Consider the following 20,764-nt stretch of genomic DNA (forward strand, 5'->3'; position numbering starts at 1 on the left):
AAAAATAAAAAACTGAAATAATACATTGACACAAATATTTAGACCCTTTATTCAATAATGTGTTGAAGCAGCTCGGGCAGCAATTACAGCCTGGAGTCTTCTTTAGGTATGATGTTGCAAGCTTCACAAACTTGAATATGGGGATTTTCTGCCATTCTTCTCTGCAGAACCTCTCGAGCTCTGTGAGGTTGGATGTAGATCATCAGTGGATGTCTATTTTCAAGTTTCTCCAGCAATGTTTGATTGGGGTCTAGTCTGTGCTGTGGCTGGGCCACTCAAGAACATTCCCAAAGTTGTCTTTGTGCTAAGGGTCATTGTCCGGATAAAGGATGAACCATCAACCTAGTCTGTTCTGGAGCAGGTTTTCTTTATGGATATCACTGAATTTTAGCTCCATTCAACTTTTCCTCAAGCCTAGTTACTTCCCAGGTCCCTGATGTTCAAAAACAACCCCACAGCATGGCCACTGATATAGTATTGGACAGACAGTGAGCGGTACCTGGTTTCTAGCAGATATGATACTAATCTCAGTTTCTTAAGGCAAAGGAATCTTGTTTCTCCCAGCTTAAGAGTCCCATATGTGATAAAAAAAAACTTCAAGCAAGCTCCCATGTGTCTGTTACTGAGGAGAGACTTCTGTCTGTCCAATTTGTCACACAGTGCAGATCGGGATGAGGGTTGAAGTGATGGTTGTCCTCCATCTCCTCACTGCTTGTTTGGAGCTCAGCCTAGGGTTGTTGGTTGCCTCTTCCGCTATGGTGTTTTCCCCATGATTATTCAGTTTGGTGAGATCTGAGCAACTCCATGAGCAACCACTCATTCGACACAAAGTCAAACCAACGGTACCCAAGGATTTTCCGGAGAGACACAGTACCAAAGGAGTCCAGTCGTCATCTCAGGTCACTGGATAGCGTCCATGTCTCACAACCATATAGCAAGACAGGAAGCACCAGGACTCTAAAGACTTGGACCTTCGTCCTTTTACATAGATATTGAGAGTGCCACACACCCCTTTCCAGCGATCTCATAATCCCCCATGCTCTCCCAATCAGTCTACTGACTTCAGAGGAAGAGTCACCAGAGACATGAATGTCACAGCCAAGGTAAGTAAACCTCTCTATGTGACACCAGTTGTCCCAAATATTATGGTGCCCTGAAAAGGGGAGACCGAGCAGAAAAAATATTGTCATGTGTACATGGCTTGACTGAAATATATGAAAATACCCTTAAATGAAAGTCTGCAATGTGCACTTTAATCATGTGTGAATCATTTGATTTGTTATTTTAAAGTGTGGAGCAGAAGGATAAATCAAGCAAAAATGCATCTCTGTCCCAAACACTATGGAGAGCACTGTATATATTACCATTACTATTAACATTGTGGCCCCCACTTTGATTCAACTTTATTATTTTTGTATAGCACTCTTCACTGAATACTGTGAGCTGTGAAAAGTGTGTGGGTAAAATGCAAGTAAAAAATTTTATAAATTACTAAATACAGAATTAGTACACATAAAGATACAGATCTGACAGAACACACAGAAAACAAGTAGACATTGATTAACATAAATGGAAACCAACAATATCTGTCCATTAATTCATTACTGAGCTATGGCCATCTCTCACCTCTTCAGCAATATTATGCAGTCGGAGCAGCCAGTCCTCAGCCTGTTCGACTACAGCAGACGGGTCAGTGCCATTGCCATGTTTGAGCTGCAGAGCCAGCTGCTGAATCTGAATTAGATTTGCTTTCCGAAAACGATACAAGTATTTATCTAAGGGAGTAGTGCAGGGCCACTGTTGTAGGTCAGGAAGCTCGAGACTGAAATATAAGGCAAACAAAACAACATTAGAGACAGTAACCTTTAGCTTACAAATCCACAAAGCTAGGGAAGAGGAGGATGAGGAGTGATGGGGGCCAGAAAGGCCTGTGAAGGCTTCTCCTCTTATGTTTGTGGCATCCTAAATCTGGCCATTCTCAGTGATGGTTGTACAATTAAAGAAACACAACATTCAGTGGAAGTAACAAAAGGCACCATGTTAGATGCATTCTTTGTGGATTCAAAGTATGACTTGAAGATGAATAAGCAGAACCCAAGATGGAAACACAGATATGAACCCAGGGTGTGTAAAATTAAAAAACTGATGGGCACAGTTCCTTTAATGGTCTCTTACATTTTTTTGAATATTGTTAAGAGTCAAATTTACAATGATTTCTTATTTTTTTTTATTAATGTTCAAAAATAATTATGTTTTCCCATTTTGTTTACTTATGGGTGCTGCATTTTGAGACCTTTTTGTTCACAACTGGCATTGCTTGACGAGATGACTGGGAGTATGCCACACGTGCTGTCGTTATTGCGAAAGTATGAAGGCCATTTTCTGGTTATTTGAGATTTGTGGGTGCCTTCTACAAACTTTAAAAATTTAGCATTCCTTCTTGCTGGTGTATTCTGGTAATAAAATATCGTTCTGGTCCTTTACTATGAAAAATATATTGAATATTAGGCTTTGGTTAAGTGTTAATTTTTTGGCTGTAATTTCAAACACTGTTTCTCAACTACGATTCTTGGTTCACACACTGAGCTTTTGAACAGGAGATACTTTAAGTTGTTCAGGTAAAAGGCCCTTTCTTTCTAGTCTGAAATCTTATCAAGCTGAATAGAAGTGCTGGGTAATGCACGATGGGAAAGGTGGAACACGAAGCAGGTATTTAGTGGACTTTTTTTGTAATTTTCACTTACTTAGCTGTGGATCTCAGAGAACTAACCTTGAAAACAATTTAGGAAACATTTTTCTGTGCTGTGAGAAAATGTAGAAAATAATTCAACATGTTCTGTTACCAGCGAGTGTTTGCTTATCTTTGGGCAAGAAAGTGGGAGCTGATGCTGTTGTAAAAGAAGACACTTTACAGAGTAGTCCCCAACCTTACCCTTTCTTTCTCAGCTGCTTTTAAAAACTACCAAAGAATCCTTTAACTCTTTCTTGCTATTTTGTTTTGCTTGCGAACACAAAATGTGCAAAAAAAGAAGCCAACTAGTAATAGAGTAGTCTTTGGCATCTTATTACTGCTACTTGGGCTGAATGAAGTGTTTACACACCTAGATTGTATAATCATTTAATATAATGCATTATTTTAATGCAAATAAATATAATTTTCAAGTAAAAACTGAAATGTCAATGCCTTTGTCTGATTACTGCTACCGAGCTGAGAAGTTAGATTGTCCATTCCTTGTGTATCTGTAGCACATGACAGGATGCTCTTCTGAAGCCCTCCATAGATGATAAAACTGGATTGTAGTAAAGACAGTCCCAGTTAGCTAACAGCTCGAGGTCTGTAGAGTTGAAAAAGTTATGTACAATACAGACAGGAAACACGTAAATAGCTGATTTTGACATTTCTTCTTATCCCACACTTTAAAAAAGCATCTAAGAGGTTAGTTGATACCTTTTGTGTTAGGCGATCTGATAACACAATAAAACACCTTTTGTTTACTTTAATCATGTATTCACTTTTTCATTTAAACTGCCAATCACGTACTTGAGGACATCAGTAAAAACTAACAGGAAAAGCATTTAAGAGTGAATCCAGAAAGTGACTCTTCACGAAAAACATCATAAAAATGTCAAACAAACTCATGAGTTATGTAGTTGAAGTGGAAACCCTGGCAATTTTTTAAAAAGTATCAGAATGTGATTTTGAGAACATTTTGCCATTAATTAGCCAATCAAGTTTGATGGTGTATCTGTCAAATGTCTTACATTTTCTTCATTAATCTTTTTAATTTACTTAATCCAATTCAATATTACAGAGAGTTGGAGTCTATGTTGGCAGAACTACTGTATAAGAAATCAAACAGACACACTTCTCTGCCACTTAACAAACCCATCAATAGAGAGATCAATTACAATGTTTCAGGAGTGATTTGAGGTCATTCATAACATTAAATGTGTAATTTACAATGAAGATTTTGAAACATATCTTGAAATAAATCACAATGCCATGAAGCAACTCAGCAGATACCTGCAATCGCTGATGACATCATCCAGCAGCTGCTCCATTTGGATGTTCACAGCTTCCACTGACATGTTTGCTTTGATTTCCAGCTGCATCTGTTCTAGATTGGCTTCCTAGAGATGAAAAGAGAATTGATATTCTTGGTAAGATGTAAATAAATATAGCTTTTGTTTCAGACATTAGCCTTAATAAAGTCATCTAAAATACAGAAAAGTTTGAAAGCAACTTGAGGTACAAAACAGTGAAAAATGTTGAGAAGACGTTTATGACAACAGCCTTGGAAAGTTCAGCTGTCCTGGAATCAATTGCAGGCTCATTCACTTTCTGTAGGTTGAAAACGCAAATTCATTAAACATTCTTAATTTTAAACACTTCTTTTTCAAGTTCGTTCTAATTATCAACTAAATCTTCTTTTTCTCCCCTATGTGTGTTCATATGTACCTAGCATCTTTATTCACTGTATTCATTGCCTGATTATTTATATCCCTTATTAGGAACACAGTTAGTTAGTCACAGCTCCAGGGACCTCAGTTCCATTTCATGCCTGGTCACTATGTGTAGAGTCTTCATGTTCTCCTTATTTTCCACATCAGATTTCAATGGTGACTCAAATATTTTCTTGTATCTCAATCTGGTAACTTTAGCAATAATCAAGTGTGTGGACATGTGTCTGGATATAACTTACATTTTACTAAAATCTTGTGAAGAGTTTATAACTGTCTTTTTGCAATGGAGTTATTGTTTGTGAACCCATTCATTTCCTAAAATCTCTTGTTCCCTAGTAGGATTTTTAGGAGGTGGCAGTAGCATCGGATATATGTCAGGAAAAGAAGCCTAGACAGGATGTCAGTCCATCACAGATCATACTCACACAATCATGTTCAGTCATGATGGGGCAGTTTAGAAATGTCATTAAACCTCAGATGTATGTCTTTAGGATGTGAAAGCAAACTGAAGCAACTGAAGAAGATGTACAAACCGTACAACAAGAGTGGCATGGTACAGACTCTAATGTAATGTACTGTAGACCATCAAGGACAAGGCAATAGCACATATATATTGCATGATTATTGATTTTTCTTTTGCACTTTGGGAAAATCATTCATTTCTCCATTCATCCATCCACTTTCTTAACCTGCTTGTTCAGGAGAGGGAGCTAAGAAGTTGGAGACAATCTCTGTAGAGGATGCCAGTCCATCACAAGGGGAACAAAAATCATGTACTTAATGCATGAATTAATTAGGTAAATAATACATAATAAGAATAATAGAATAAGAGGATCTCTAAAATGAATGAAGTCTGCTGACTTCATAGGAAGAGTCACCAGAGACATGAATGTCACTGCCAATGTAAGTAAACCTCTCGACAAGGTCAACACTCTCTCCGCAAACAGACACACTGCTGATGGCTATGCCCAAGAGATCATTAAAGGAGATATTGATGGACTTCACACGTATAAAACCCAGTGTCATACTTCATTGATTTTGAAGGATACTTTTATAATTCTGGTGTTATTTTCTGAAGTCATTTGGACTGTGATTATATTGATTAAGTTATTATTCTGATTTGTTTTTAAGGAAAGACTTTGGTCATGTCTGTTGTGTGAGATGGATGCCTAATATGGTGCTCCACTGGCAGCGGTGTCTGTTTCTTTTTTTTATATATATATCTTAATATCCTGGGCGGAGTGGTGGCTTTGAGGCTAGGGATCTGCACTGGCAATCAGAAGGTTGCTGGTCCGAATCCCATAAATGCCAGAGGTTACTCTACTCCATTAGGCCCTTTAGCAGAGCCATTAACCTGCAATTACTTTGTCATGAGTATGACGTTAATCTGCATCCTGCCCTGCAAGCAGGACCTCCAACTTACACGTTAAAAACTTGGGGGTTGATGGCAGGATTGGCACTCCAGCCACCATAAAAAACATTGCACAGGTCGCGTGGTGCGGAGGTGTCACCCATTGCACTCAGATTCCAATCCAGGTGGTTCATCAAGGGATGGATGTGGCAATGTGCTATCTGTGCATGCTCCCAACCTCTTAAAAACCAGAGTGGCATTGTCAAAAAGTATACTAAAAACATGAAGTGGAAACTAAAGGGAAAGACCTCAAGAGAGAAAAAAAAATACTTAAAGGCCAGCCAAAGATTAAGCCAGTGTCACATTGATGGTACAGCCTGAGGATGAGGAGACAAACATCCTAATCAGCCAGGTTCTCTCAGTGTGCAAAGTCTGTAATGGCATCAGAGCACAGGGTGAAAGATTGCATGGACAACTCTTCTGAGCTGAAGCTACTGATGAATTTGAAACTCTAGATGGATATAAAAAGAATACACAGTAGAACAGACAAGCTGAAATAAGAGATGAAGGATCAGAATGTACATTAAAGGAAAAATTTTGACATAAATTTGAAGGAAAATCTATCAAAGATGGATGAAAGGAGACTTTCTGTAAAAATGGAATAATTGCAGCTCAGATTCTACAAATGGCTCCTAATTATTCCAGCTAGAACACTTCAGCAAAGGACAGGTAGGAAGGTGGGATTGGAGATCACTTGTGTGGGGTTAGATGGGAAAAAAAGAAAAGGTAGGGCTTGATTGACATTATAATTAATTTTTTGCTACTTAGAATACTTAGTCTTCACAAAGATTTCAAGGGCTTTCTACATGAGACAATATAGCTTTAAACAATACAGTCATCATTTTAAACAGCTTGCTCCAAAACACACTCATAAAGCATAATGCCAATTTTAAAAATTGGATTTGAGTTAGTAGTCAAATGTATTACATTAATTTTGTGAGGCAATGAATTACGGGAAATAGCTCACCAGCCTGTCTGCAATGTGCAGCAACATGTTCAGTGCATCTGTTCGAAATTTGATGTCTTCCCACTCTGATGACAGGACCACAACTGGTTTGATGTTGCCCCAGGGCAGGTAATAGTAATGGCATCCTGGGAGACAGAGGTAGATAGAGAGCTTCAGTCATTAAACACAACACACATTCCTTCTGAACTTTTTCTTCAAGTGTCTATCATGCACAAAGCAAGAATATTGAGATTCTATAATATTAAACTAAATCGTCTTTATACATTTAATTTTGAATTCTCCCTTCTTCAAGGCCTATGCTAAGAACGTTATGTCTTTTTTTTCTTTACGTACCATAGGAAAGAAAGAGGAGTAGAAACCCACCGTAACTAGCGGGTCCCACACCCTGGATCATGTAATACTCAAGAATAAACTGTTTTATTAATTGTATGATGGTCTGCATGCCATTACAAAGTACTATGTGGTATCCTTGGAAAGATACTGAAAAGGACTGCTAGTCTGGGCTTCCCCAGTATATTTCAGTATTGAGGGGAACATAAGGGAGTACCTGGTGCTATGAGTGGGAGTTCAACCTGTACAACACCAGAACTTTAAAGGGTTTTCAGGTAAGTAATGTAAATAAATGTCTTGTTATTTCCTAACCTGCTCATTCCAGACTAGGATCGCAGTGGGTTCTGGAACCTATCCAAGCTAGCATAGGGCACCAGGCAGAAACACACCTTAGACAAGGCACCAATCCATTGCAGGGCAACCGCACACCAAATAGACAAACCTACCATACACTAGTGCCAATTTAGCATCAGAAATTCACCTAACCTGCATGTCTTCGAACAGTGGGAGGAAATCCACACAGGAACAGGGAGTACATGCAAACTTGACATGAGGATACCCTGATATGTGAATCCAGGTTTACTTAATGCAAGACAGCATGTATATATAAAGTTGATTACTAATAGTTAAGGTTCATCCTCTTTGGGAAACACACCCTAGATTTCTTAACTAATTAACTTATTCAGTCACTTACTTTAAAAACAATTAAAATGTTCTATATAAAATACTAAGTAAGAATCATTTCAAAGCAAAAAATCACAGAGTTATGATACAATTGCTTACAGATATTTTTTCAGGTGTTACACAGGCAGTTTAAAGTCCTCACAGTTGAATAAATTAACTATCAGCACTGTGCTTTACAGTCCATTGACATAATTCTTAGTATGGAAAACATTTGTTAATTATCATCTTCACTATAATCAAGCATTTTATTCAGCCTTTAATCTGTGCCCAAGTCTTGCCCATATATAAGCTATAGTGGCATATACAAGGCCTGGCATGGCTGCAAGCAGGGAAGAAAACATTTTGGCCTCAGGTCCTTGCTTATCAGTAACTCACAAGGATGGTGAAAATTAGCTAGAAGAAGTTACATTCAGCAATTAGTTACAATTACAATTCAGTGTGTATTTAAGAAGTGTATTGTAAAGTTGGTCATTGCCTTCCCTGTACTACACTTCATGTAGATAGATAGATAGATAGATAGATAGATAGATAGATAGATAGATAGATAGATAGATAGATAGATAGACAGATAGATAGATAGATAGATAGATAGATAGATAGATAGATAGATAGATAGATAGATAGATAGATAGATAGATAGATAGATAGGATGTTCAAAACGTTTTTGCACTTAAACTCTATTTTTTATTTTAACTCTATTTATTAAGAATTTATAACCCTTATATTCTACTGAGTTTAAAGAAGACAAAACACAATCTAATGCATTTCTGGATGCATTACAGATACCACAAATAGATACTCTTAGTGCAGAGGAATTGGATAAACCTCTGGTGCTATCAGAATTACTAGATGCTATAAAGTCACTTCAAAGCGGGAAAGCAGCAGGCCCTGATGGCTACCCTGTCGAATTTTATAATTAATTCTCCACTCAGCTAGCTCCCCTTTTATTAGCAACATTTAGAGAAGCTAGAGACAATCAAATTCTACTTCAAAGTTTTCGCCAAGCATTAATCACTGTCTTTCCTAAACAAAATAAGGATGTAACGGTTGACTGGAATATGTGTATGTACCTGTAAGTTTGTACCTTTTCCCATACCTGTTTTAGTGGTATGCCTTTATGCTTAGGGTCGGCCCTTTATACAGAGGGAGGGGAGCACCTGGCTTAGAGGGCCAACAGACTGTACGGGGAGGAGCTGTCTGTATGTAAATAGGTGGCGGGAAAAAAGAAAGGAAGAACTAGGAGAGAGGAGGAGGCCATAACAGGAAAAGGCATGAGGGAAAGGATTAACACCTCTTGGATATCGTCAGGTGAACCCGGGTTTATTGCCAGTCAAATTATTTTTACTTTCGGGAGGAAGGCATACGGGAGAGGACTTGATGGGCTAGCACAAGGAACAGTTAATCAGAACATTTCCCGGAATAAGAGATATGGTCGGCGCCTCATTCCCCATTACAGACTGAGCTCAACGCTACCGTACAGTTAAGACTTAAAAAACTATAAATCCATTGTTTTTTTTTTTGTGTTTCCATTTGCTCAAATGTTTATTAGTAATGTATGTTTTCAAGAGTTTGTGTCGTGATTTGTGTGGGATGGGGAAGCGCTGCAGCGCGATATTATGTATATAAGTTTTTTTTTGTTGTTGTCACGGTGATAATGTGCATTGTCTTTCAATAATCATTTGACTTCACCCTGCTTTCACTGTTGTGTCTCCATAATTGTAGTGGTGTAGTAGAAAAGTAGTGTTGGTCACTCGCACCCAGGATTATTTATTTTCTTTTTTCTTTTTGCTTCCTCTCAAGGAGGGCAGCGCGTATTATAATCATGCCAGATCTGAGAGTGGTATAAGGACTTATTATAATGTGCATCATACAGACCAATTTCACTTCTGAATAAGTCCTAGCTAGAAGGATGGAGAAAGTGCTGCCTTCGGTAATATCACAAGATCAAACTGGATTAATTAAAGGCCAACACTTAGCTTCCAATCTTCGACGCCTGCTTAATGTAATATAGTCACCAGCAAAATCAAACACCCCAGAGATATTATTATTTGATATGATTGAATGGAACTACCTTTTCACTGCATTAGATAAATTTGGGTTTGGCCCGAACATTTGTGCATGGATCAAACTACTGTATACCAATCCAGAAGCTTTAGTTTGAATTAACAACATTTGTTCAGACTACTTTAAACTAGAACGTGGTACCAGACAAGGATGCCCCTTGTCACCACTGCTCTTTGCAATCGCCATTGAACCACTGGCAGTTCACTGTCGAAATGTTTATCAGATAAAGGGGATTATCAGAGAAGGACTTGAACAGAAAATTTCTCTATATGCAGATGATATGGTACTGTATGTATCAGACCCACAAAATACTGTGCCTGCAGTTTTAACAGCACTTACAGAATTTCAAAAGGTCTCTGGTCTTAATTTGAATAAAAGTGTGCTCTTTCCAGTGAATTCACAAGCATACAATATTAGATTGGACACCTTCCCTTTTATCATTGCAGATCAGTTTAAATACCTAGGGGTAAATATCACAAGTAAACATAAAGCTCTTTATCAACAAAATTTCGCCATCTGTATGGAAAAAATTAAGCAAGACTTGCATAGATGGTCGAACCTTCATCTCACTCTAGCTGGAAGAATTAACGTTGTTAAGATGAATATCCTTCCTAAGCTTCTCTTTTTATTTCAAAACATTCCAATATACATCAATAAATCATTTATTAAGCAATTAGATTCAACCATAACCTCATTTATTTGGAACTTAAAACATCCACGTATTCAAAGAGCGACCCTACAAAGACCTAAGGCAGAAGGTGGCATGGCTCTACCCAACTTTCAGTTTTATTACTGGGCAACAAATATACAAGCTATAAAAACCTGGACACAAATAGATGAACATACACAGGCTTGGAGCGCAATAGAAAAAAAATCCTGAAGTACTTCTTTATATCCCCTGCTTTGTGTCTCTATTAATGCAAGTTATCGCCGATATACTAATAACCCAATTGTGCTTCACTCACTCAGAATATGGAACCAATGTAGAAAGCATTTTAAGATGGAGAACCGTTTATCTGTGGCACCTCTGCATGAGAACCACCTTTTTCAAACCTCGCAAACATATGCAGTTTTAAAATATCTGGAAAACATTTGGGATTAAATTACTTAGAGATCTTTATATAGACAACATCTTTGCATCCTATGAACAATTACATTTCAAATTTAACTTTTCTGCAACACATTTCTTTCGCTATCTTCAAATTAGGAACTTTGTTACAAAGAACCTGCCGATTTTCCTCATCTCCCACCTTCCTCTATGCTGGAAAAAATATTGCTCAGTTTCGAGGACTCAGACAACATTTCTGCAATATATAAAATTATTTTACAGTCTCTCCCTTTCAAAGACCCAAGAGGACAATGGGAAAATGATCTCTCATTCAACATATCAGAAAAGGAGTGGAAGGGAGCAATGCAGAGAATTCACTCGAGCTTCATATGCACAAAGCATACAATTATTCAACTCAAAATTATATATCGAGCACATCTGTCTTGCTTAAAACTGTCTAAAATGTTTCCAGGACAAGATCCAACCTGCGAATGCTGTGATCAAGTTCCAGCCTCACTGGGTCACATCATTCTGGACAAAGATTTTTAAGTGCCTTTCAGACAGCCTTGGTGTCACAATCCCTTCTAACCCATTGACAGATGTATTTGGTGTTCTTCCAGATGAGCTTGAACTTGTGAAGGACAAACAAACTGTGATTACCTTTACTACACTATTGGCACACAGACTTATTTTGCTAAACTGGAAGAATCCTAACTCTCCTCTTTTGAGTCATTGGGTAACTGATGTTTTACAGTGATCCCTCGCTATATCGCGCTTCGCCTTTCGTGGCTTCACTCCATCGCAGATTTTATATGTAAGCATATTTAAATATATATCGCAGATTTTTTGCTGGTTCGCGGATTTCTGCGGACAATGGGTCTTTTAATTTCTGGTACATGCTTCCTCAGTTGGTTTGCCCAGTTGATTTCATACAAGGGACGCTATTGGCAGATGGCTGAGAAGCTACCCAACTTACTTTTCTCTGTCTCTCTTGCGCTGACTTTCTCTGATCCTGACGTAGGGGGATTGAGCAGGGAGGCTGTTTGCACACCTAGACGATACGGACGCTCGTCTAAAAATGCTGAAAGATTATCTTCACGTTGCTATCTTTTGTGCAGCTGCTTCCTGAAACGACATGCTGCACAGTGCTTCGCATACTTAAAAGCTCGAAGGGCACGTATTGATTTTTGACTGAAAAACAAACTCTGTCTCTCTCTATCTCTCTCTCTCTCTCTCCCTGCTCTTGACGGAGGGGGTGTGAGCTGCCGCCTTCAACAGCTTTGTGCCGCGGTGCTTCGCATACTTAAAAGCCAAACAGTCCTATTGATTTCTTTGCTAGAGATTGTTTTCTCTATCTATGTGACATTCTGTGCTCCTGACGCGCTCTCCTTTGAAGAGGAAGATATGTTTGCATTCTTTTAATTGTGAGATGGAACTGTCATCTCTGTCTTGTCATGGAGCACAGTTTAAACTTTTGAAAAAGAGACAAATGTTTGTTTGCAGTGTTTGAATGACGTTCCTGTCTCTCTACAACCTCCTGTGTTTCTGCGCAAATCTGTGACCCAAGCATGACAATATAAAAATAACCATATAAACATATGGTTTCTACTTCGCGGATTTTCTTATTTCGCGGGTGGCTCTGGAACGCAACCCCCGCGATGGAGGAGGGATTACTGTATATTATTTGAAATTGGAAAAAATCTAATTCTCACTTAGAAGATCTGTGCAGACCTTTTTCAAAACCTGGCAGGATCTAATCAATAATATTTTAGAATAAGCTCTTAAAGCACTGAGGTAGCAGATTCTCTTCCCATTTCTTTTTCTTCTCCATTTATCTTTATCCGCCTATTAAACTCATCAATTTATTTATTTTTACTAGCTTTAAGTTTTACTCTGTTGGCCATACTTTCTTTCTCAAGGGTGGGGGTTGATTTGTTTTCAATCCAATTTTTTGTAAAAATTGATCTATTTGTATGAAATGATTACAATAAAATCAATAAAATTAAAAACTAAATTAATAAATAAATAAAAAGAATTTAAAAAACAAATTACTCTCTTGTCTACATAGTCATCTTCCTTTGCGATGCAATTTTCATAGGCGTCATACCAACTTTTTAATGCCTGATTACTACACCTCATGCCTTAACCATTTCCAATGAAAATACCAAAGTGCGGAAACTTTTAGAACGTAGATTGATTGATTGATTGACTGTTATACAAATCGAGCACATTATACTGATACTTTACATGCAAAATAAAGTAAACTTACCATCAAAGACAGCGCGGCTAAATTGTGTGGTAGATGCTAACGGCAGGCAACTGTTGTCAAATTTGTTGCCGTAGTTACCAATGCTGACCTCAAACTGAATGGCATCATCCACATCTTGTAGCAGTGTGGCAGAATAGAAAGCTGCAAAAAGGCAGTACCTGCGCTTTCGCATGAATTTCTGCAGATAAATTAAAAAGTAGATGATATTTATTTAGTTGATATTTTGTCCAAAGTGATTGCAGATAACAAATATATAGGAATCTAGTTTATTATCTCAGTTACAATCTGATGTTATTGAGTTAGAAGATCTAGTCAGAGAAAATAAATTTCATTTAACAAGTAGTTAAATTTGATTTATTTTTGAGCTGATACAGTACTAACAAAAGTAGCTTACGTTTAATTTCTTTAGGAATTGTAGTTGCTATTGCCAATTATTTATTTATTTATTTGATGGTGGAAATCAATTCTTTGTCTCTTGTGATCAGTTCTGTTTTGGACTCTGTTCTATGCACATCGCGTTACTTATTTTGACTTTTGCAGTTGGGAAAAACAATATACGGGTGGCTGCCCCAAACCTTTATGATGTCTTGGACTCTTTCTTGTCACAGTGGCGTAGCCGGCAGGATGAAGTCCCAGAAGAAACCGGGACACGAACTAATAAGAAACCAGATAGAAAAGTACCGGGGCAGAATTTCTGTAGGGGGAAATGCATTCGGGGGTCAGGAAGGACTCAGTACAGGCTCTGTTCCCAAAATACAAACCCAGGTCAGTAAGTTACCAAGTGGAGAATGTGAAAGAAACACACAGACATAGGCTGGTTTCTGGGGATGAAACGAAAAGGGCTTATTATGCTCTCTCGGAGGAGAGAGCTGAGCTGCCCATTTAGACTACGGTCCCAGTAAAATATGGGCTATCCCCAGTTCCATTCTATGGAAGAGCTTATACAGCTTATAAAGCCACCCATGCCAGCTTTGAAATCTGGGACAGCAAAACAGTCCTCTAGTGGATTTCCTAGAGATTATGTTTAACAAAATAAGTCTCTTCCACATAAATCGGATCCTGTCTCTGAGTTCCCAGGCCACCATACGTGCAACTTACCCAGGAACAAGGCGGGATGTAGGTGGAGGGTGGGAGATGGTTTTTGCGCTCTGGCCAACCCTCTGACATTATCAAATACGGGACTTGTAGTCATTAATGGTTATAAACTAGAAGCCCTGTTTGATTCTGGCAGCAACATTTCCATTGTTGATTGCCGCTATATCTTACCGCAACAAAAAATTAAAGAAAAGACCAGTATAAAATGCGTACACAGAGAAATCTGCATGTACGATACTGCCCTATGTTTCGTCAGTCAGGGAGGATTGGTAAAAAAATTTCCCATGGTGGTCCACCCTAATCCTCTTTTTCCAGTGATTCTGAGGCGGGACTGGTCTGATAACAAATGGGGTAAACTATTGACTATTCCCGATAAAAACTTGGGCCTCGACGAGTCGAGAGGAATCCCTGCCCCTTGAGGTCAGGTCAGACCCTCTCTCCGAGATACACTTTCAGTTTAGGAAAATGCCGGCTTCTTTCAAAAGAGAGCAGTGGAATGATGACTCCCTAATTTTTGCAAAGAATGCAGTAGTCCTCATCAATGGCCAACGCACACATCAGCACATGCCACAGGGACCTCACTTTGTAATAGAAAATTATCTATTATATTGGGTCATGGAACATGGGGGGGGAGGTCCGGAAACTGTTGAGCCTACCGGCGGCAGGTTTGTGAATTAGCACACGCCCACCTCCTTGGAAGCCATTGGGCTCTGAAAAAACTTTACAGTGGATCAAGCTTCGATTTTATTGGCTGGGAATTAACGCGAAGGTTCGCTGTTTTTGTATTTCTTGTCCAGAATGTCAATTTGTCAGGCCCGCTAATATGACCGTGGCACGACACTCTGAGAATTCCATCCGGGGGATCCAGTCATGGTGTTAGTTCCCACCTCCCATTCTAAACTACTCGCCCATTGGCAAGGCCCTTATGAAATTAAGGAGAGGAAAGGATTGGTCGACTATTTGGTGAAACAACCCAATCGTAGACCAAACGAGCGGGTTTATCATGTGAACTTGCTGAAGCCGTGGAAGGAAAGGGAACCTGATCCCTCCTCTGCTCAGCCCTACTCATTCTTTACTCACACAGACACCCTTAATTTCTGTGAGGAATTAACTGCCAGACAAAGGCAGGAGCTGGAATCAGCTATCCTGTCTGTTTCGGAGGTGGTGAGTAAAAAACCAGGAAGGACCTCCCTGATTGCGCACGGTATAGTGACTGAACCGGGGGTTATAGTCCAAGAGTGCCCCTATAGACTTACTGATGCAAAGAAAGCAGAAGTGGAACTGGAAATCAAAGTGAATGCTGGAGCTAGGAGTGATAGAGGAAAGTTATAGTCCCTGGTCCAGTTCAATCGTATTGGTTAATAAGCCTGACGGCTTAACGAGGTCTCCCTATTTGATGCTTACCCAATGCATCACGTGGACAACTTCCTCGATAAGCTTGGCCAAGCAAAAGTTTTGACCACACCTGACATGACAAAAGGGTACTGGCAGATTCCTTTAACAGACTCCGCGAAGGTCAAGACAGCGTTTAGCACCCCTAGCGGACACTGGTAGTGTCATGTCCTTCCATTCGGGTTACATGGGGCTCCTATGACTTTCCAGTGTCTGGTGGACAAAGTGCTCCACCCCCATAATGCACATAGTGCTGCCTATCTGGATGATGTCATCATCTATTCCAGCACATGGAAGGAACACGTATGACAGGTCACAGCAGTATTGAGGACACTAGAGGAAGCCCGGCTTCGTATCAATCCAAAGAAATGTTTGGATGTATTTAGGCTACCTGGTGGGACAGGGTACCATGAAAGCACAGTGTTCAAAAATAGATGCCATTTTAAAATGGTCCCGCCCACGAACCAAAAAGCAAGTCCAAGCATTTCTTGGATTAGCTGGGTGCTACTGCCGGTTTGTACCTAGGTTTTCAGAGAGAGCGGCGCCCTTGACTGATCTAACAAAGAACAGGGCTCCTAATCATGTGGTATGGACTGACAAGACGGACGCTGCATTCTGTGACTTAAAACAGGCTCTTACTTCAGCACCTGTATTAAAAGCTCCTAATTTTTCTCTCCCCTTTATTCTTGAGATGGACGCTTCGTACACAGTCCTAGGGGCCGTGCTGAGCCAAAGCGTTGATGGTGTCGATGGCCCTTCACAAAGAGTCGAATCCACAGGTCACTAGGTGGTTTCTTGACCTCTAACCTTACAAGTTTTCGCTAATTCATCGTAAGGGCTACCTCCACGCCAACACTGATGCCCTCTTGGTGCAGGACACCCAACCCGATTGGCCTGGGCTGAGGGGGGGGGGGCCTTATCACACACGTGCAAGTTGGAGGCAGCTAAAGGGTTGTAATAAAACATCCGACCAGGGGGCAGCGGAGTGCGCTGACCGTCTTTCTCAGTTCCCTACAGACCTTTCCCGGGAAATCCTGCAAGGTTCCAGCACCTCAGAAGACATCACTTCTGGTGCCGGTCCCTTCGCTGACATAACATCCGGCACCGGGGCCTTTGCTGACGTCACTTCCGGTCCCGACAACATGACTTCTGATTCCAGCCCTTTTGATGATGTCACTTCCCATACAGGTCTTTAAAGTCTCCATCTTTGTCTGTTGTGATCAGTTCTGTTTTGGACTCTGTTCTATGCACATCGTGCTACTTATTTCAACTTTTGCAGCCGGGAAAAACAATATATGGGTGGCTGCCCCAAACCTTTGTGATGTCTTGGACTCTTTCTTGTCACACCATGTAAACCACATTTTGAAACTGCATTTTTAATGGTGCTCCCTTTTGCTTTCTTTCTTTTTCTGCTACTTTTCTGAGTTAACTTAAGGGACAGTTGTACTCTCAAGTCTTGAAGGTATTAGAGGCCAATTTTTTACAACCAGATACCGTCCTGATGCCCCCTTCCTTTATTTGTTTTTTATGACTTTCAAGAGCGATGGCAAATTTATTCTAAGACAGTGTCACTATTTGACTGACTATACATAAACAATAGACAATATTTACAGTAGCTATCTAATATCCTAAGTAAATATATTAGAATATTTTTAAAATGCTTTTAAAATGCTGCTATTTGCACAGCACTACATACATTTGTCTGCAAGACTGTAGCCATATCAATATTCATATCTCAATGAAGTGTGATTAAGTGACTAATTACAGTGCTGCCATAAAAAAGACCAACCATGCAGAGCAAGGCCTTTGAGTCACTTGCTGACAACCTTATGAGTGTGTGTTTGCAGGAAGTTGTGTAGTGGATGCATTACTATTAGTTAACACCATTCAAAGTTTTTAGTTTTACATATAGTTGTCATACTGTATATGATTAATAACTTCTAATCTATACTAAACATTTTAAATTTGATTCCAAAGTTACTTTAATTGTCAGGAGCTAGTCAGATGTTAGCAGAGAGAAGGATGTTGCAGGACTGGTTTATTTATAAAAATTTGAAGAATCCTTTATATATCTTGATAATTACATTGAGTTATATTGAGAGTTCGGTTCATACAACAAAGCCTGTCAAACAAAGCTGGAGAAGGATGAATGTTTCACTGTAATGCCTACAGAGCTGGATCTAACACTATTTAACTGTGAATAACTGTTTTCTTACACAGGCTTTTTTCCTTTGTTATATGAGGTGTCTCAGTTATATGCTAATATTGCTCTTAATAAAAGGAGAAGTGTCTGTGAATGTTCCTGTGCATCTGTGTGTCCATCCAGTTGTTATACGCTATTGCATATGGAATTTGTAAAATCAGTGTTAACATTTGTGATTTACCATCTGTTGGAATGAAAAATGCAATACATTTTAATCAATGCAAATTTTTGTGATATGTCATCTGTTGAAATGAAAAATTCAATGCATTTTATTACTGCAAATGTCTATGATGCACCATCTGTTGGAATGAAAAATGCAATTCATTTTATTAGTATAAATGTTTGTGATGTGCCATGTGTTAAAATGAAAGTGGCAATGCATTTATTATTAAATGTTTGTGAAGCACCAGCTGTTGGTATGAAAAATGCAATGCATTTTATGACTAAATGCATTCCAATAGAAGGTGCACTGCAAACGGTGATGCTGAATACACTGAGGTCTACACTTTTTACTTAGATTTCAACCTGTCTTAGACAAGTTTGATGATAAAGCCACTGCCTACATTACTCCATTGATCAGAATGAAAATGCTTCAGATAGCTTTTCTGCAGCATACAATATAATCTAGCAGTAAGCTGTTTAGAGTATATAACCCTGAAAGAACAAAATTCTCACCTCCACAACTAATAAATTATCTGAAGGAATATCCTCCACTTTTTGTTCAGTGTGGTCCACCAGTTTTGTGTCCAGCTCCAAGAGAACTCTGCCTCGGTATGCCACTCCCTCTCCCTGGGAAATGGAAGAAAATAAAAAACATTTTTTCTTTTTTTTTTAAAAAGTAAAAAAAAAACAAAACAGGAGCACATATTCATTTTCCAGTTTTTTTTTTCCAGACAGTTGTGAGTTAAAAGGAGCTCCACATACCTTCCCAAGGTTTAGGTGTTCATAGGGGTCAGTGAAGGTGCTGAACTCTCGTGGACTACCATACAGGTTGACATAGCAAGGACCAAATGTGGGCAGGAAGCCAAGACTGTCATCCACTGTGAGGTCAAAACAATCAGAGAAGAGGTGTGAGAGCTGTCATCGTTTACTTTCCCACTAGTTCTCATCAAGAATTAGCTAACAAAAAAATAAATTGCTAATAACTTTAGCATGTAATAATTAACTTTAGGTACAGCAAAAATGCATCTATTACTCATTTCCCCTTATGTAACGAGACCTTAACAGAAGGCTTTTTTTGGTCCTCATAATACTTGTATAAAACATCAGTAGATTAGTTATTCGTCTCTGTGCAGTGTGCCGTACTAACATGATGGTAAAATGACTTCATAGATCTTATACTAAATAGGTAATATCAAGAGAAATGTGTCTCAGTTAAGCCACCTCAGACCTCTGCAAAGTGAGGTTTTGTTAGTCAGTCACATTGCAGAGATGAATAAACACTTTAGTGTTGCTTTGTAACTATTATGAACACCCAAAGAAGTGTTTGTAAAGGTCTTGTTACATAATAGTAAATGTGAAATAGATGCATTTTTGCAGTAATAAAATTAAAATGTTGTCATTAACTTTTATTTGTTTTTTCTCATATTTAAATAAAAATTATTACAGTGCATTCTAAAGAAGTATTTCTTATATTAAGTATTTCTTTAGATGTACAATCAGTCTTTCTTTTGGTTGTCATCTTTTATTCAACTTCAATTGAATTCCTCTTACTCCTATGAAGAACACCATTTCTTTTATTTTTGACAGATGGCTGTGTACACTGTAGTGGCTTTTAACGGCAAAAAATCTCTATTCGTATACATAACTAATGATGAGCAAAATGATTTGCACAAAATTGAATTTGCAGCAAAAATCAGTATTTCACTTTGATAAAAAGAAATGCATATTGTGCTTAACTTTTGGGGAAAATCGTGCCATTCACAGAAGAAGAAAAATGTTTTGTTTCCTGTTTGGATATGTTTTCGTATTAATTCTGCAAGCATCTGCTGGTCATTTGGTAAAAAAAAAATCACCAGAAATGTGCGTATCCTCAGCTAAGAGGAGGCGGTTGGTAGGTAGCAGCTAGAGTGGGGATTTGACTGCAGCAACCTTTCGTGTACTGTGTTTTCCTGTTGAGAAAATACAGCAGTGTACACAATGGTGCCTTTTACTGTGCGTCTGTGCTAAAAATATGTAGTATGTTACATGTTTTTAAAAAAGAAAAATTGCAGTTTTCCTCAGTGATGTGAACAAGAAGCACAAAAAGAACTGATTTTATTAACATTCTATGGATTATGTTGGTTTATTCAGCTACCCTCAAGAAAACAAGTAAACACAAAAGTGTGAATGAGGCTTTCCACCCTAAAAGAAACCTTTCAAACTGCAAACTCCCTGCCGAGTCTCATATTTTGCAATTGTGAAATCGCCTATAACAGGAATTTTAGCATCTGTTTTGCAAAACCATATCAAAATTGAAGCTCATCTGTTTCACTCATTATTATTTTTATAACCAAAATATTGTATATAGCCAAGGTGCAAGAGTGTGACTGAATTATACTAAGTCTACACCCTGATGTTCCTTTCCCTGCACTGTTGATGTACATTTCTAAAGCACTTATCTAGTCTTTACTCTGCTCAGCTCATCAGCTCATTTTACACTTCCGCTACTCAACTTGGTGGTGCAGGCCTCTGATTGGCTTTGGTGATATTGTTCACAAGGAGGTCTTTGAGGTATCATCTGTCATGAATGACAGTATGTGCAAAAAATTGAATCAAGTTATTATTATTTATACTTTTAGATAGGATAATTCAATTTCTAATACTAAAGTGTTGAGAAAATATTCTAGCTGTTACTG

At 38.7% G+C, this 20,764-nt stretch overlaps 1 protein-coding gene across 9 annotated transcripts in view; it reads right to left on the reverse strand.

The window, feature by feature from the left end:
- dysf (dysferlin, limb girdle muscular dystrophy 2B (autosomal recessive)) overlaps positions 1 to 20,764 on the reverse strand; it is a 311,739-nt gene that overhangs the window by 167,191 nt on the left and 123,784 nt on the right. For all 9 annotated transcript variants that reach the window (XM_051928469.1, XM_051928467.1, XM_051928471.1 and 6 more), the window contains 6 exons: positions 18,852 to 18,967; positions 18,603 to 18,716; positions 13,238 to 13,415; positions 6,843 to 6,967; positions 4,025 to 4,131; positions 1,627 to 1,822 (listed from right to left, as the gene is read on the reverse strand). In XM_051928469.1, coding sequence (XP_051784429.1) covers positions 1,627 to 1,822; positions 4,025 to 4,131; positions 6,843 to 6,967; positions 13,238 to 13,415; positions 18,603 to 18,716; positions 18,852 to 18,967 — 836 coding nt within the window. The remainder of the gene's footprint in view (positions 1 to 1,626; positions 1,823 to 4,024; positions 4,132 to 6,842; positions 6,968 to 13,237; positions 13,416 to 18,602; positions 18,717 to 18,851; positions 18,968 to 20,764) is intronic.

This window comes from Erpetoichthys calabaricus, chromosome 5 (assembly GCF_900747795.2).
Source record: "Erpetoichthys calabaricus chromosome 5, fErpCal1.3, whole genome shotgun sequence".
NCBI lineage: Eukaryota > Metazoa > Chordata > Cladistia > Polypteriformes > Polypteridae > Erpetoichthys > Erpetoichthys calabaricus.